General features: G+C 55.1%; 1 protein-coding gene across 4 annotated transcripts in view; it reads left to right on the top strand.

The window, feature by feature from the left end:
- Positions 1-15279, top strand: part of ABCA3 (ATP binding cassette subfamily A member 3) — a 43378-nt gene extending 28099 nt beyond the window's left edge. For 3 of the 4 annotated variants that reach the window (XM_033101547.1, XM_033101544.1, XM_033101548.1), the window contains 15 exons: positions 489-587; positions 1498-1684; positions 2500-2803; positions 4092-4365; positions 7273-7477; positions 7822-8041; positions 8345-8503; positions 9670-9842; positions 10337-10465; positions 10576-10770; positions 12463-12650; positions 13075-13245; positions 13525-13715; positions 13876-13949; positions 14400-14532. In XM_033101547.1, coding sequence (XP_032957438.1) covers positions 489-587; positions 1498-1684; positions 2500-2803; positions 4092-4365; positions 7273-7477; positions 7822-8041; positions 8345-8503; positions 9670-9842; positions 10337-10465; positions 10576-10770; positions 12463-12650; positions 13075-13245; positions 13525-13715; positions 13876-13949; positions 14400-14531 — 2701 coding nt within the window. In that variant the 3' untranslated portion in view covers position 14532. Of the gene's footprint in view, positions 1-488; positions 588-1497; positions 1685-2499; positions 2804-4091; positions 4366-7272; positions 7478-7821; positions 8042-8344; positions 8504-9669; positions 9843-10336; positions 10466-10575; positions 10771-12462; positions 12651-13074; positions 13246-13524; positions 13716-13875; positions 13950-14399 lie in introns of all 4 variants that reach the window. The other variant, XM_033101545.1, reaches the window with a different exon arrangement.
- The last annotated feature ends 895 nt before the right edge of the window (positions 15280-16174 follow it).

The raw sequence follows: 16174 nt of genomic DNA, 5'->3' as shown, positions 1-16174 counted from the left end.
ATGTACATATTTATTGGAAGAAAATCTGCATATAAGTGGACACACACAGTTCAAACCCGTGTTGTTAATATCAACCACTTTTGTTGCAACTTTTTCCAATTTGTTGCTGCCTAATTTTGTGGGATTTTTTTTCCCCATGCAGATATTTTACATTTAATAGGTCATATTTTTTCCCTTGTGATTTCTTCTTAGAAAGTTTTTCCCTTCCCTGAAATCAAGTAAATATTTTGATTGGTTTTGTCATCTCATGTAGGTGTGTATTCTATCAAAGAATACCTTACCGGCCTAAGTACTCACAAGATACGCGGTGGGGGGGAAGCAGGGAACAAAACCCAACTTTTTCTTTTTTTTTTTTTGAAATGGCGTTTCAGGGAGCTCATGTCTTTTGTCCTTTGCCCCTCCCCCATATTGCGAGGAGGTAATTATTTAGGAACGAATTATCTGGAAAGTCACTGAGAAGCAACTCATCACTCGGGGTCTTTTTTCAGGTTTGAAAGTCTTTTTGCAAAACTGGAAAAGAAGCAGAAGGAGCTGGGCATTGCCAGCTTTGGGGCCTCTGTCACCACCATGGAGGAAGTCTTCCTACGGTCAGTAAACGTGTTTTCATCAGTCTAAGACTCAGTGACTTGAATAATTTTTTTAGAGCACGGTGATAATGCGGTCCCCTCTGTTATCATCTTGAACACCCATCTGCGGGTGGACGTATGCCTGGGGTGGGAGCAGGGCAGTGGGCCAGCTCTCAGAGCCCTGAATTCAAATCGTGACTCTACTAGCATCTGCACAAACCCAGTGAGGTTCCTGACATGCACAGCAATTCATACAGCGGAGAACAGCTGTGTTCCGATCACATTAGGAGTGTGTGTGCTTCCCCTGGGCTTCTTCCCGGGAGCACCGCGGCCGTAACAGGTTTGCCAAGCTCCTCTCGGGGTTAGCTAGTAATCTGGAGTTTGCTTCCGACCATAAAGAAGATGCGAAACTTAGCATTCAGACCCTTCGAACTGCAGGTGAACTTGACAGTTGACGCATGTATCAGACGTTTATTGAATGTGTATTTGGCAGATATATTGCTAAGAACTAGAAATGCAAAAATAGTATGTGAAGTAGATGTTTTTCCTTGAGGATCCACGGCTTAGGGCAGGCAACAGATCAAGTGAATGTAAACACAGGGAGTCATCATGCCCTGAGTCCTGTACTGCCCCTCTGGAAAGCCCTACATGCTGACCTTGGTCAGTCTCCCCATGAGACTGGGGTCCCCGTGAGCAGGTTCCCTGTCTGCTTGTCCCTCCTGCACGTTTCTCTCCTGCTACGCTAGTTGGTGTTCGGAGATATTTATTAATGAATGAACAAAGGAGCAAACCAGCTTACGAAGCTGATGGCATTCTACTTTAGTGCCTCTGACAGTTGCCCTCTTTCCGCTTCTGCTTCCCTTCTCGGTGGGAGAGCGTCTCTCTTCCTGGGGAGCTGAGTGATGACCAGACCCCGTATGTCTTGGTGCAGGGTCGGTAAGCTGGTCGACACCAGCATGGACATCCAGGCCATCCAGCTGCCTGCCCTGCAGTACCAGCACGAGAGGCGGGCGAGCGACTGGGCAGTAGACAGCAACCTGTGCGGCACGATGGACCCAACCGATGGCATCGGCGCCCTGATCGAGGATGAGTGCACTGCCGTCAAGCTCAACACCGGGGTGAGTGCTCCGGCTGGAGCTGGCCAGCGCACAACAACTGAGAGACCCTGGAACCTCACGTGTCAGAGTCCACGAGGGCAGACACGGGCTTCAAGAGGGTCCGTGCACTGGAAAGAGGAGAGATTACAGCTGGGGCTCCCACTGGCGAGGAGAAGGAAAACTCGGAGCGTTTTAATCGCGCAATTGTAACGTCTTAATCTTCCAACTTGGCCACTCACAAATCAGACGGAATGTTTGCTTATGATGCTAACAGTGCTCCGTTCACAGGAGCTTGGCGTGTGCCGGCCCTTGGTGCGGTCGAGGCAGCACTGGCCCCATTTTATGGACAGGAAACGGAAGCCTGGGTCAAGGTCGCATGGCCTGCATGTGGCAGAGCAAGGTTTTGTCCCTGTCGGCCCGGCTCTGACACTCCCCACACTTAGAGGAGCGTGAAGGGGTGAGGTTAGGGAACACGGGCAGATCGGGGAGTTGGTCCAGCTGCAAGCACAGTTGGTGTCCTCCTACCAGGAGTGGGGGTGGGGGGGGCGGAGGCCTCAGCTCCCCTGTGAGATTGCAGCCGGTTCCCTGATGTCCTGCAACAAAGAAACAGCGTCTGCCCTGCCTGTTGTGAGACCCCCCGAGGCCCACATTGGGACCTGCAGGGACATGTACACACGTCCTGCATGTCATTGACCGAGACCTACGAGAATCTCGGGGGCCCCAGGGTGTAAATGTCAGCCAAAGGCCCCAGGCCCACGTGCGGACCACACCTACTGTTGGTCAGGCGCTGGCTCCTGAGTGGCAGCATGGCCCCTTGTCCTCCCTTTCTGCCACAGCTCACCCTCCGCTGCCAGCAGTTCTGGGCCATGTTCCTGAAGAAGGCTGCGTACAGCTGGCGGGAGTGGAAGATGGTGGTGGCGCAGGTCCTGGTCCCCGTCACATGCATCACCCTGGCCCTCCTGGCCATCAACTACTCTGCTGAAATCTTCGATGACCCCATCCTGAAGCTGACCTTGGGCGAGTACGGCAGAACCGTCGTGCCCTTCTCGGTTCCTGGGACTTCTTGGCTGGCCCAGCAGCTGTCGGAGCGTTTGAAGGACATGCTGCAGGCACAGGGCCAGGAGCCTCGAGAGGTGTTGGGTAAGGGGAGTCCCTGGGGGCGCAGGGCCAGGCTGTGCTGACAGAGCCCGACTTCCTGACCGGGGCACTGTGGACACGGGGTTATTATTGCTTCGCTGCCCTGTGCACTGTAGGTCCCTTACTCCCCCAACCCCATCATGACAAGGCAAATGCCTCCAGACATTGCCAGGTCTCCTCTCGGGGAAGAAAATTGTACTGAGTCAGAGGAAGACACCAGATGGTATCTCTGGGACTAAAACTTTGGCCAGGTGGTCATTTCCTGAAGTCGTGCATTTCAGGACCGTTCAAACGAAATGCAAAACTTCAGTGATCTCTATGTTGCCTTTTTTTTGTTCGCTAGTTTGGTCACAATATGCATTATTGTGACCCGGTGTTTTCTTCCAACATCCTAAAACCAAAACGAGCTGGCGTCCCGGGTAGTGGCAGCTGGACACTGCTCTGGGCTTAGAGTAGGCACCGCGTTCTAGTTACATGGATTGTGCTGGAAGGTTTTCTCCTTTTACTGCTACCCTCCCACTTTCTGGCCAACACCTGAGATTCAGAATACCGAATGGTCACAAAATCTCGGCAGGAATTCGGTTCCTCTTTAGGAGAAGGCTGAACGTATGGGCAGCCTAGAACGGGCCAGCCCTGCAGTGGGCACTGGGCTGGGCGGAGCTCCTGCAGCCCAGAGCCTTCTCTCGGCCCTACCAGAGACCGTGACCCTGACTGGCCCTACGGAGATAGTGGCAGGTGCCCCTTTTTGTCATTCCCCACGTGCTCCCCGTCCCCCTCCCGGGCCTTGTTTTCTGGATGTCACCCAGCCTGGCCCAAAGATTGCGAGGCTCGCATGCTGCCCAGTGGCTCTGCGGGATTCAGGAGACTGCCACAGATGCCCCGCCTGAGTCCACGTGGGAGGTCAAGTTGCCTGCTCCCTTGTCAAGTGTGGGCCTTTCGGTTCTGACCACTTCGCGGCATGGTTTTATTACACTGTATTTAAGGCCATCTGACTTTTATCCTTATGTAATGACAACGGAAGCCACTGTAACTGTCAGTGCTAGGCTTCACTGACGCGTCCCTGTCCCCTCACTGACCCTTGAGTCCTGCAGTGTAGGTGCCATCGCTGTCCCCATTTTACAGCTGAGAGGCAAGACCAGAGCAGCGAGCATGTGTTCAAGGTAGCAGGGCCCATGGACTGTCTGTGCGTGTGGAAGGTGGCGTGTCCTTTCGCAGTTCCTCCAGGCCTTCAGAGCTCCCCAGAGCGTGGGGGCCGGTCATCTGTGCTGCTGACTCTGTCGTTGTCCCCCAGGTGACCTGGAAGAATTCCTGATTTTCAGGGCCTCGGTGGAGGGGGGCGGCTTTAATGAGCGGTGCCTGGTGGCAGCGTCCTTCAGAGACGTCGGTGAGCGGACGGTTGTCACCACCCTGTTCAACAACCAGGCCTACCACTCCCCGGCCACCGCGCTGGCCGTCGTCGATAACCTCCTGTTCAAGATGCTGTGCGGCCCTCGGGCCTCGCTCATCGTCTCCAACTACCCTCAGCCCCGGAGCGCGCTGCAGGCTGCCAAGGATCAGTTCAGCGAGTATGTGCCCTACCCTGCCACCCGCACCCCTGGGCAGGACCCCATCCCCTTCCTGTCAGGCCCCTTCCCCTCCTGTCAGGACCATTCAGCTCGGCCCTGACCAGCTCGGCACTGCTGCAGCTACCAAGGGCCCCGGAGATGGATAAAGCATAGTTTCCGCCCTCAGAAAGCTTCCGGTTCTTGGCCAGGGTCTCCCCATGCCATATCTTCTTCAGCCCTCCATGCTCACCCTTTTCTTGGGTAGCAGATAAGCTGGTGAGACTCCATCCCACATATACCGCGGTCCCCACGGGAGCTCCTGGGGATTTGGGGGGTGGCCGTACTCTCTTCCCAGATCTGCATCCGGCTCTTGCCAGCCACTGACCCAAGGGGGTCCCTGAGCACGCTCGTGCCCAGGGCAGTGCCTGGCTACCTGTGTGAGCGAGGCCAGCAGAACGAAGCAAGGTCAGGTACCCTTGCCTCCTAGTGGCCTCGAGTCAGGGAGCCTAGGAGGTGTCTCTCCTCAGGCGTGTCATGCCATGTATGTAGGACTCTCCCTCATCCTCGTCCCAGAACCGCCAAGACTCGGGGACCATCAGAAAAAGCCCCCCAAAATCAGTTAATTTCAGAATAATCACTCAACTTTAAGGCAGCTAATTCATGGGGGACAGTTTCATCTCCACCCCCCATTCTAGACCGTGCCCTGGACGTTACCACGTCTTCTTCCCCCTCTGCTACCTGCCGTCCCTACCCCAAAAGCTGAGACACAGTGGCAATCATTTGCTCTCCTTGCTGTGCCAGAAAAAGACAAGCACAAGATAAATACTTGTGATGGAATAGACGGCAGGGCTTTGAAATGATACCAAAATGCTGGGGAGGGGCCTCCCTTTGAGACATCTGGGAGAGATGAGCTTCTGGAGCCTTCAAACCTGGGCAAGGTCGTCAGTAGCTGCAGGCAGGGGCTGTGCTGGGGACATGGAGAAGTGGCACCTGCCTCCTGGTGGGCTCCAGACTAGGAGACCCAGAGGTCAGGCTCCAGAGGTTCAGGCTTAGGATGTTAGTGGACCAGACAGCAGGAATTTTTGTTTTATTTTTAACAGCGTAGCAAATTTAATTCACCTACTTTACAATCCCCGGTTGTCAGTGTATTCACAGAGTTGTGGAGCCATCACCACAATATAATTTTTTAAGATAATTGACATATAACGTACTACTTTAAGGTGTACAACATAATGATTTATGTATGAATTACAAAATGATCACCACAATAAGGCTAGTTAATATCCATCTCCATACAGAGTTACAAATGTTTTTTCTTGTAATGAGAACTTTTAAGATTTACTCTCAGCAGCTTTGAAATATGTAATGCAGTATTGACTACAGTATCCATACTGTACACTACATACCTGTAACTTCTATTGATATATTTTATAACTGGAAGTTTGTAACTTTTGGCCCCTTCACCCATTTTGCCCGCTCCCTGCTTCTGTAACCACCAGTCTGTTCTCTGTATCTGTGAATTTTGTTTTGGGTTTTTTGTTTGCTTGTTTAGATTCCACATGTAAGTGAGATCATACCATATTTGTCTTTCTCTGTCTGACTTATTCCACTTAGCATAATGCTTTCAAGGTCTATTTATGTTGTCGCAAATGGCAGGATTTCTTTCTTTGTTATGAGTGAATAAAACTCCAGTGTGTGTGTGTGTGTGTGTGTGTGTGTGTGTGTGTGTGTGTGTGTGTAGACACCACATTTTCTTTATCCATTCATCCATTAATGGACAGTTAGGTTGTTTCCATGTCGTGGCTATGGTAAATAATGCTGCTATGAACATGGGGGTGCAGGTATCTTTTCAAGTTAGTGTTTCCATTTCCTTCGTATAAATATCCAGTGGAAATGCTGGATCGTACGGTGGTTCTATTTTTAATTTTTAAAGGAATCTTCACACTTTTCCATAGTGGCTGCACCAATTTCCATTCCCATCAACAATGCATGAGGGTCTCCTTTAATCCCCATTCTCACCAACACTGTTATTTCTTGTCTTTGTGATGATAGCCATTCTAACAGGTATGAAGTGATATCTCATTGTGCCTTTGATTTGCATTTCCCTGACGGTTAGGGATGTGGAGCATCTTTTCATGTACCTGTTGGACCACAGTATAATTTCATTGAACATTTCATCACCACCAAAAGACACCCTGTGACCACTGGCAGTCATTCCCCATTCCTCTCTCCTCTATCTCTAAGCAGCCACTTTCTGTCTCCATGGATTTGCCTGTTTTGGACATTTCATATAAATGGAATCATAATACGTGGCCTTTTGTGAACTGGCTTCTTTCACTGTCCAGATTCATCCATGTCGTAGCATGTATCAGTACTGTATTCCCCTATTTTGGTCACATAATATCCAGTTGTCTCTGTAACATTTGTTGAAATGGTCAGGAGGTTTTTAAGCAACAGAATAACACCATCAAAGCCAGTTTCTAGAAGGTGTTGCTGGCAACTGAATATAGAATGTAGAATGCACTTGAGGGGCAGTAGGGGATGAGCTGCTGCAGCAATGCAGGCGCCCGAAGATGAGGTCCAACGAGGGCAGAACAGAGAGAACCAGACAGAGGACTTTCAGATGGGAGAAAGGCCTGAGTGTCTGGGGATTGGGCGGCACAGGAGACAGATTGAAGGCAACTGGGAGAGTGGCACTGCCGTTATTGGGGACAGGAAGTCCAGAGGAGGAGCTGTTCTTGGGGGCGGGATTTTCCTGATGCTGACACTCCCCTCAGCTCTGGCATTCTCTCTTAACCCCCTTTAGCGGCTGGGCCACTGTATCACATGCTTTGAATGGTAGTGACCAAGGACCTTACTCTACCCAGCTGCCCAGATGCACTGTGCTCTGTCCGTGACCTGCCCTGTCCTGCCCCCAACCCCCTGCAGGGGCCGGAAGGGATTTGACATCGCCCTCAACTTGCTCTTCGCCATGGCATTTCTGGCCAGCACATTCTCCATCCTGGCAGTCAGCGAGAGGGCCGTCCAAGCCAAGCACGTCCAGTTTGTGAGCGGTGTCCACGTGGCAACTTTCTGGCTCTCAGCTCTGCTGTGGGACCTCATCTCCTTCCTCATCCCCGCTCTGCTGCTGCTGGTGAGGGCCGCAACGGTGTTGGGACCCTTTCCTGCGTGTTCAGGGGCCTTGCCTTGGGGCCCCTGCACAGACCACAGCCAGCCCGGGGTCCACGCTGGCAGCTCTGCCCGGTTCCAGGAGGACAGTTGGGAATGTCAGGCAGCCTCCCTTGTCAGTCTCCATGCCCCCAGCCTCTGTCCCCCTTTGGTAGGCAGCGCCCTGGAGCGGGGTGGCCTGGTGACAGCTCAGCAAAGGGAAGAAGGGTGAACCTCATCAGGGAGGGTCCCAGGGCTGAAAGCCACCACCATGGGCCTGGGCTCCTGTGTTGCTCCCGGTTCGCCAAACCGCCCTCTCTGCTGCTGCAGGTGGTGTTCAAAGCCTTCGACGTACACGCCTTCACGCGGGATGGCCACGTGGCTGATGCCCTGCTGCTGCTTATGCTCTACGGCTGGGCCATCATCCCCTTCATGTACCTGACGAGCTTCTTGTTCTCGGGGGCAGCGACTGCCTACACGAGGTTGACCATATTCAACATCCTGTCAGGCGTGGCCACCTTCCTCATGGTCACCATCATGCGCATCCCAGGTGGGAGCCTGGGGACCGCCCCCCACTCCCCGGAGACCTGGGCACCCACAGAGCCTCTGCCCCAATGCCCGGGGCAGGGGGAAGGAGGTGGCACCGATGCGGGCACTGGGCCGGTGGGCCACGCCCCGGAGGTGCTGTCCCGGGAAGCCGGGTGCCTCCTCTGTGACAGATGCCCAGCTGGGTGCCCTGGCCCACACGCGCTGTAAGAAACGTCGGGAACCTGCCTTCCCTGATTTGATCTGTCCTTGGGGGCAAGTGTGGTATGTCCTCCAGTACTAACTTGTCTGTGCCTTCTCCCCACAGCGGTAAAGTTAGAAGAACTTTCTAGAACCCTGGACCATGTGTTCCTGGTGCTGCCCAACCACTGTCTGGGGATGGCGGTCAACAGCTTCTACGAGAACTATGAGACCAGGAGGTATTGCACCTCCTCTGAGGTGGCCGCCCACTACTGCAGGAAATACAGTGAGTGTCAGGCCCCGTGGATAGCCCCTTCCTCTCAGCTGTCTCCCGGGGACCAGCCATGGCGTATCCAGGAGCCTCGTTCCTGTAAATGGGGTCCCCTAGGGAGGCGTGGGGGCCCGTGATGTGTCAGGGCAGGCCCCTGGTCCCTGCACTGAGACACCTCAGATGTGAGCCCGGGAAAGGTATTCAGAAGATGTGTGTTCCCCCCCGACACGCCAGAATGATGTGCAATTCCTCCTTCCTGCCCGGCCCCCCCTAATTCTCTGTAAGGTCGGTCCAGATGGTCCCTCTCCTGGGCAGCCTCTCCCACCCCCGCCCACCCACACCCGGGCTGGGTACCCCCGTTGCTGTCTGTGCAGCTCGCAGACACACGGGATGGTCCTCTGCTTCCTTGGACAGCTCCCCCCGATCCCACGCATGCCCACCACCCTTCCAGCTCTCCCTGGCTCCCTGGCGTTCTTCGGCTCCTGGGGCAGTGTCACTCCAGTGTCTATCTCTGTCTTTCCATGGCTTTCACCTTCCTGTGTCTTTGTATCACAAACCTCCCTCTCCTTTCTTTTGTAAAGACATTTGTCGTTGAATTTAGGGCCCGTCCTAAATCCAGGCTCTTACCTTGAGACCCTTAACCAATGACATCTGCAAAGCCCCTATTTCTAAGGCAGGTCAATCGCAGGTGCCAGGGGTTAGGATAAGGACATGTCTGCCTGTGCCTGGCACAGTCTTCAGCAGGCAACTCAGCTGTCTGCAGAGCCCCCACAGCCCCTGGCAGGCTCTGTCTCTGCTTTATTCCTGCCACTTCCTTACTTCATAGGACCCACTGAAGGGGAGGGTGGCACATCTTACCTGTCCTTACATCTCAGTGCAGTCCCCGAGCGAGGGAGTGTGAGTGAGCCAGTGGGGGCATGACTCGGTCATTTGTCATAACTGCCCCTTGCGAAGTGAAACCACCCCAAAATGCAGGAAGTGTTTAGGGCTCCCGTGTGGCAGTGACAACATACAGTGCACCCTCAGAAAACTAATGGACCCTCCACCTTCGCAGTCTCCCTGTAGAGGGCTGGGGTGCCCGTGCCTAGTGGGCCGAGATAGAGGGACTCAGGCTGGCACCCGGTGGAGAAGGCGGAGTGCTAGAGGACACAGGGTGCAGCACCCTCTCCCTTGCCACACAGACATCCAGTACCAGGAGAACTTCTATGCGTGGAGTGCCCCAGGAGTTGGCAGGTTCGTGACCTCCATGGCTGCCTCAGGGTTTGCGTACCTCACCCTGCTTTTCCTCATTGAGACCGACTTGCTGTGGAGGCTGAAGACCTGCATCTGTGCCTTCCGGAGGAGGCGGGCGCTGGTGAGTGGCTCCTGCACCCCTGCGCCAGGTACTGAGGCCAGCACACACGGAGGGCCTCCGTGCCCAGCAGGACTCACAGCCCGGGAGGAGGTCGAGGTCCTCCTGGGGCCTGCCGGTGCCCATGTGTGTGTCACACACATCCCCTCCCACAAATAAACAAAACTCGCTGAGACCACATTGGATGCACAGATTAACCCAGGGCGAAATGGCTTCTCTGAAATATTAGGACTTCTCTAAGAGGAGTTTCTGTCCATGTATTAAAATCTTGCATCCCTCAGCAGAGTTCCCTGGTTTTCTCCGAGTCCTGCACCATCCTGGTTCTTCAAGCGGTGCTAGTTTCAGCCCTTAGCCCCCCAACTCTCCTGGTGAAAGGCCTCAGTCTGCACATGTGGGTGGGCTGGGTGGGCTGCCTCAGAGACCGCAGCCCCTTCTCCCACAGAAAAGGACCCCTTGGGCTGGAACTCACCCGTGCGGTCCTTTTCCGGAACAATTAGACGGAAGTGTACACACGGCCATCAGCGCTGCCCGAGGACCAGGACGTGTTGGATGAGAGGAACCGAATCCTGACCCCCAGCCTGGACTCCCCATTGGACACGCCTCTGGTCATCAAGGAGCTCTGCAAGGTAAGGTGCACCCCCTCTCCACAGGCCCCTGGTCTGCACCTACTGCCTGGCCGCCCGGAAGCTAGCTCCCCACCTCCCCGTGGCTGTGATTTCTCCCCGATTCCTCGCAGGTGTATGAGCAGCGGGCGCCTCTCCTCGCCGTGGACAAGGTCTCCCTTGCAGTCCAGAAAGGGGAGTGCTTCGGCCTCTTGGGTTTCAATGGAGCTGGGAAAAGCACCACTTTCAAAATGCTGACTGGGGAGGAGACCATCACGTCTGGGGATGCATTTGTCGGGGGCTACAGCATCAGCTCAGACATCGGGAAGGTGGGTGCCACCAGGAAGGTGGGAAGAGCGGGTACCCTGGAGGCAGGGATGCGGCTTGTCTCTGGCTCACAAGGGGACACCAGGATGAGGCAGTGACCGAGGGCAGAACTAAACCAGCGATGGGGAGGAGAGAGAGGACAGGAAGATAAGGGGCCCCTTGGCTGGAAGGGCCCAGGCCTGGCTGGGGGGCCAAGACTGGGCACCTCCCGGAGAAGCCGCTTCTCTGGGCTTGGGGGTCATGGTGCTCAAAGGAGCAGGCCCTCTCCAGTCTGTGCACGTAGATTTACAATTAGGGCGCCTGGGTTATTCAGACCAGGCATCCCACCAAGCACCTAAAGCTGGATAAAACGTCAGTGACAAACCGTATCAGGAAGAGCGTGGGAAAGCACACAGCATGGTGAGGACGCTGGCTGACGTCCGGGAACCCTGAGAGACAGGGCTGCTGTGCTGCACGCAATGCACGTGGGCTTAGGAGCCTTGCTGAGCGAAGAGGGCAACAAAGGCCCAGGGCCCCCATAGTGGGGGGTGGAATAGTAGGCTTTCCCCACATGGGGCTGAACCCCCAGGCCACCCTCCTGTGTCTCTGTCCCTGGGGATTATGTGGAAGGTTCCCTGTGCGCTGAGCAGAGCAAGAAACAGAGAAAAGAGCCTGTGTCTGGGAGTGACCACGTCTCCTGAACTGGCAGCAGGGGCCAGACCACAGCACACACCATCTCTGGAGGAAGGGGTTCATCCTAGGTCTCGAAGAACCCCCAAATAGTGTTTCAAGGCCTCTGAGCAGCACACAACTAAACAAAGGAGACAGGCCCCATGACTAGAAGCCGCAGACACGAGGGCCCGCGCGAAAGCAAGCCCACCCCTTTAGATCCGCAATTCCCAGACCCAGATATGAAACAGCTGTGTTTACTGTGTTTAAAGAAATAAACGAGACTGGAAATATATGTAAGAAAGAAAACTGTACATGTGATCTAGAAAATGGAGGAAAGGGTGAGAAATCCTAATACACTATGTCTGAGTTCCAACACGAAAGGAGAGAGTGAGGGAAAGGTGATCCCTGACAAGGTAATAGCTAAGAATTTTCCCAGGCTGATTAAACACAGATGCTGGAAGCCTAAGAACCCCAAGGGGTGTAAAGGAATGAAACCCCGGCTCTGGAATCCACAGACCTCAGGCTCACCTGTCCCCCGTCAGCTGCCAAAGGTAGTGGGGAGACGGTGGAGGTCATGCAGCAAGCACGCTGGCTCCGCTGGACGCAGCCAACTGACTAGGCAATGCCCCGCCCCAAAGGTGGTGTCAGCAAACCTCTCTCTTTAGAGGGAGAAAGAAAAGTCCTAGCACACCTTAGATGTTTGTCAAACACCTGATGAATCAATGAGCGGCTGATACACCAGCAGGTATTTGCCCGTGGTAATCACTTTGTATAATCAGTACATTCTTGCAAGAACTCGCCCCACACTGCCCATAGTGGACGCGGCTCTGGCCCACCTCTGACCCCTTGTTATGGGGCTGTGTGGCTGCCGAGGGCTCTCTGAGCCAGGCAAGCCCCTCCTGTGTCCTGCTGAAGTGCTGCTTGGAGAGCCTTGGCTTTGGGTGTGTGCACCTGCTTCTGGAGCACGCTGGACGGATCGGCTGGAGGGACCTAGAGGAGCCCCCCTCTGACCTGCTGCTTCCCTGGCTGTGTGCCAACCCCAGGTGCGGCAGCGGATCGGCTACTGCCCCCAGTTTGATGCCCTGCTGGACCACATGACAGGCCGGGAGACATTGGTCATGTACGCCCGGCTCCGGGGCATCCCTGAGCGCCACATCGGGGCCTGCGTGGAGAACACGCTTCGGGGCCTGCTCCTGGAGCCACATGCCAACAAGCTGGTCAGGACTTACAGGTGCGCCTGCGCCCCAGCCCCTGCCCCCCCATAACCTGATGACCCAGGGGTCTCTCCAGGGTGGAGTCAGGGTCTCCCTTACCACAGAGCTGGGGACTGCCACACAGGTTGGGAGCCAGAGCTCCCAGGTGACGGGCTGCCCTGCATTCCCGCCTCCTGGAGGCCAGGCCAGCCGCGGGTGATGTCAGGACCCCTTAGGTGCAGACACATGGTGTAACTGCTCCACATGGGGGTGTGGACGGACCCCTTGGCCACAGCTTTCTCTGAGGCCTCCAGCTCTGTGAAGTGGGCTTTCCAGGCACACTCCCTCATTCCTCTTCCTCTGGGGCGTTCTGTGGTCACTAGGCCTCCTTGTCCTCTGCTGGGACCCGGGGATCCCCTGCTAATTATCAGCCTTGCCTCTCCTGTGCGCCCTCTGCCCCAGTGGTGGCAACAAGCGGAAGCTGAGCACTGGCATTGCCCTGCTTGGAGAGCCTGCGGTCATCTTCCTGGATGAGCCATCCACTGGCATGGACCCTGTCGCCCGGCGCTTGCTCTGGGACACCGTAGCGAGGGCTCGCGAATCTGGCAAGGCCATCGTCATCACCTCCCATAGGTAGTGTAATCACCTCCCATAGGGAGCACTGGGGCCTCTGGGTTAGTGGAAGAGCCAGAATGGGGGCTGTCGGAGGGATGGGCTGGGAAGGGCCGGGTAGAAAGCTGGTGCAGAATCAGGAGAATCCCAGACTATGCCTGGTGGGCCGCACTCTGGGCATAGGAGTCAGAAACAGCCTGATCTGGGCATTGACACCTTCCCGCCTGCACGAGCCTTTGACACGGAGGACAGGTGTTAGTGTCCCCGGCTCTGTGTCAGGCCTCCAACCCCTCTCCCCAGCATGGAGGAATGCGAGGCCCTGTGCACCCGGCTGGCCATCATGGTGCAGGGTCAGTTCAAGTGCCTGGGCAGCCCGCAGCACCTCAAGAGCAAGTTTGGCAGCGGCTACTCCCTGCGGGCCAAGGTCCGGAGCGATGGGCAGCAGGAGGCGCTGGAGGAGCTCAAGGCCTTCGTGGACCTGACCTTCCCAGGTGTGTGAAGCTGCATAGAGGGCATCGCGCCTTGCCCCTACCAAGTCCCCCATCCCTGACCTCTGGGATGAGGGCCATGATTTCATGGGCCCCGACTGCCCTCCCCTGGCCCGCTAACCCAGCCCTCGGTTTAGCGGGACAAGGTTTCTCCTTTGTGCAGGCAGCATCCTGGAAGATGAGCACCAAGGGATGGTCCATTACCACCTGCCCGGCGATGACCTCAGCTGGGCAAAGGTGAGCACGGGCCCCGCCAGGCCTCAGCTGGGGCTGGGGAAGTTCCCTCTAGCGGCGATTCCGGGATCTTTCCAAGGAGGAATCAGTTTCTGCTCTAATCCCCACCCTAACATCTGCCAGGTTTGGGGGGTCTTCACCCAAAATGTTTGACTTGGACAAAATTTGGTGCAAAAGAGGAAACTGGTTCAGAGAGGGAACACAGCTTGCCTAAGGTCATACGCTGAGCTGGAAAGAGTCTGGAGGAAACCTGGCTCACTGAGCACAGCCCACCTCCTCCCTCTGGAGCTTGGCTCACCCTGTTCATCTGACTCCCTGTGGGTGCTCTAGGGGCGGAACTGTGCAGGGGTAGGATCTTGGGGACCATCCCATCCCTTATGGCCAGAGGACTCCCAGACCAGACAAGAAGCAGGGCTCTCCGCTTGTTAACAGTGGCTTTTCTGCTTCCCCAAGGTCTTTGGTATCCTGGAGAAGGCCAAAGAGAAGTACGGAGTGGACGACTACTCTGTGAGCCAGATCTCGTTGGAGCAAGTCTTCCTGAGCTTCGCCCACCTGCAGCCCCCTGGCGAGGATGAGGGGCCATGAGCAGCCTGGAAGGGGCGGGGCGAGCGGGCACAGGTGGGCATCCTCTCCCTCCGAGTACATCTTATCCTGCACCTTTATTTCTGATCACTGTTTTCTCTGATGGCTCTGAGAATCAAGGCACAATATGGACGGGGTGCATCGGTGCCCTCACGCCGGGAATCATCAGGTGAACACCCATGTCTAAGGTGGTCGCCGAACCCCGATCTCCAAAACTCAAGATCCCAACCAAAAGCGGGGCCGGCAGTCTGTGTGGGCAAGCTGCAGGGTCTTTGGGGGAGAGCTGTCCAGGAAGGGGCCACAGCTGACCAGGGGAGAGCACCCAGTGACATGTCTACGTTCACACGTGGCACAGAGCTTCTCTGGGTGTGAAACGGGAAACCAGCAGGATAGTTAGTAGCTGGGCTTGCTGGGCTGCCCAGGAATGGACAGAAAAGTCGCCGGTCGCCATCCATGGGGGCTATGCCAGCTGTGATTAGGCACTGAGGTCGTGGCTTCCAGTGCAGCCAAGGGCATCCTGGGAGCTCCTGCTCCTCAGCGTGTGAACACTATGCGAGGCAGAGCTGACCTTTCACCCAGCACCGTCCCACCAGCGTCATCCAGCGTCAGGCGGCGCAGCGAGGGAAGGCAGTCAGTCCTCCATGCCAGGCCCCGGTCTCCGGAGAAGCCATCAGCTGGGAGGCCACCTATGGAGGATGCTCCTAACCCATGGTGAATCTGTCCGGAAAATAAAAGCTGGAAGGGAACATGACCGCAGTCTGTGAGTCACACACAAGATGGGGGTCACGGTGCCAGTCACCCACCCACAGCCCTAACACAAGCCTCCTGTGTTGTTTCAGACAAACAAAAGCAAGAGCTCGTCTTCCCCAGTGCGTGGTAAACTTACAGAACGCACTGCTCTGGGGGGAAGGAATAAGCCAAAAATGCAAGTGCAAAGCAGGTTATATAAACAACCAAGTGACAGATGTTCGTCTACAGCAAGGAAAGAGCAGTGTAGGACTGGGGGAGGAGGGCGCAGACCCGGGGGGTGGGAGGCCTCTGGCTCCAGGGTCACTAGTGGGCTTTAAGTCATTTTCCAGAAGATTCTTCAGCATCAGCTCCCTTTTTATTTACATACTCTTTATTTCTTATGGTTTCGTACGTTTCCATTACAAATCTGTGCCTTCTATATTCCCTTAGAATTCAGTTTTAGAAAAGCCTTGTTTTCATCACTTTGATTCATTTGGGTTAGTTTCAACTTTGCATTTTTCTCTCTCAAAGTTTATGAACGCTGCAAATAGTTTCCAGTAGCTCTTTTATTCCCTTTAAAATTCTTCAAACTAGCATCATTTAGTTCCATGTTATGAAAAATAAGCCTAGGGGTGGTTGAGGTCCTAAACGTTGCCCAACAGAAAACATCTGAGAGGTGGGCCTGCAGGGGGTTGGCAGCTGTGGTTGCTAGGCCAGTGTTGGTTTCGCTGGGCCGCAGGAGGAGGGCGGAGGTCAGCACGGCCTGGCCACATGTCCACGCTTGACAGTCCTACTGCAGGAGGCATCCGGGGCTGTTGTAAGCCCACATGTTAGAAATTTAGAAATGTGTCCTTTTCTCCTGTGATGCGACACCAAAAAGGTGTGAGGAAAGGTGTTTAGGACGGAAGGAACAGTGT

Source organism: Rhinolophus ferrumequinum (assembly GCF_004115265.2).
Source record: "Rhinolophus ferrumequinum isolate MPI-CBG mRhiFer1 chromosome 15 unlocalized genomic scaffold, mRhiFer1_v1.p scaffold_54_arrow_ctg1_1, whole genome shotgun sequence".
NCBI classification, from domain to species: Eukaryota; Metazoa; Chordata; class Mammalia; order Chiroptera; family Rhinolophidae; genus Rhinolophus; species Rhinolophus ferrumequinum.
Note: the sequence above shows the minus strand (reverse complement) of the source record. Positions and strands in the feature narration are given on the sequence as shown.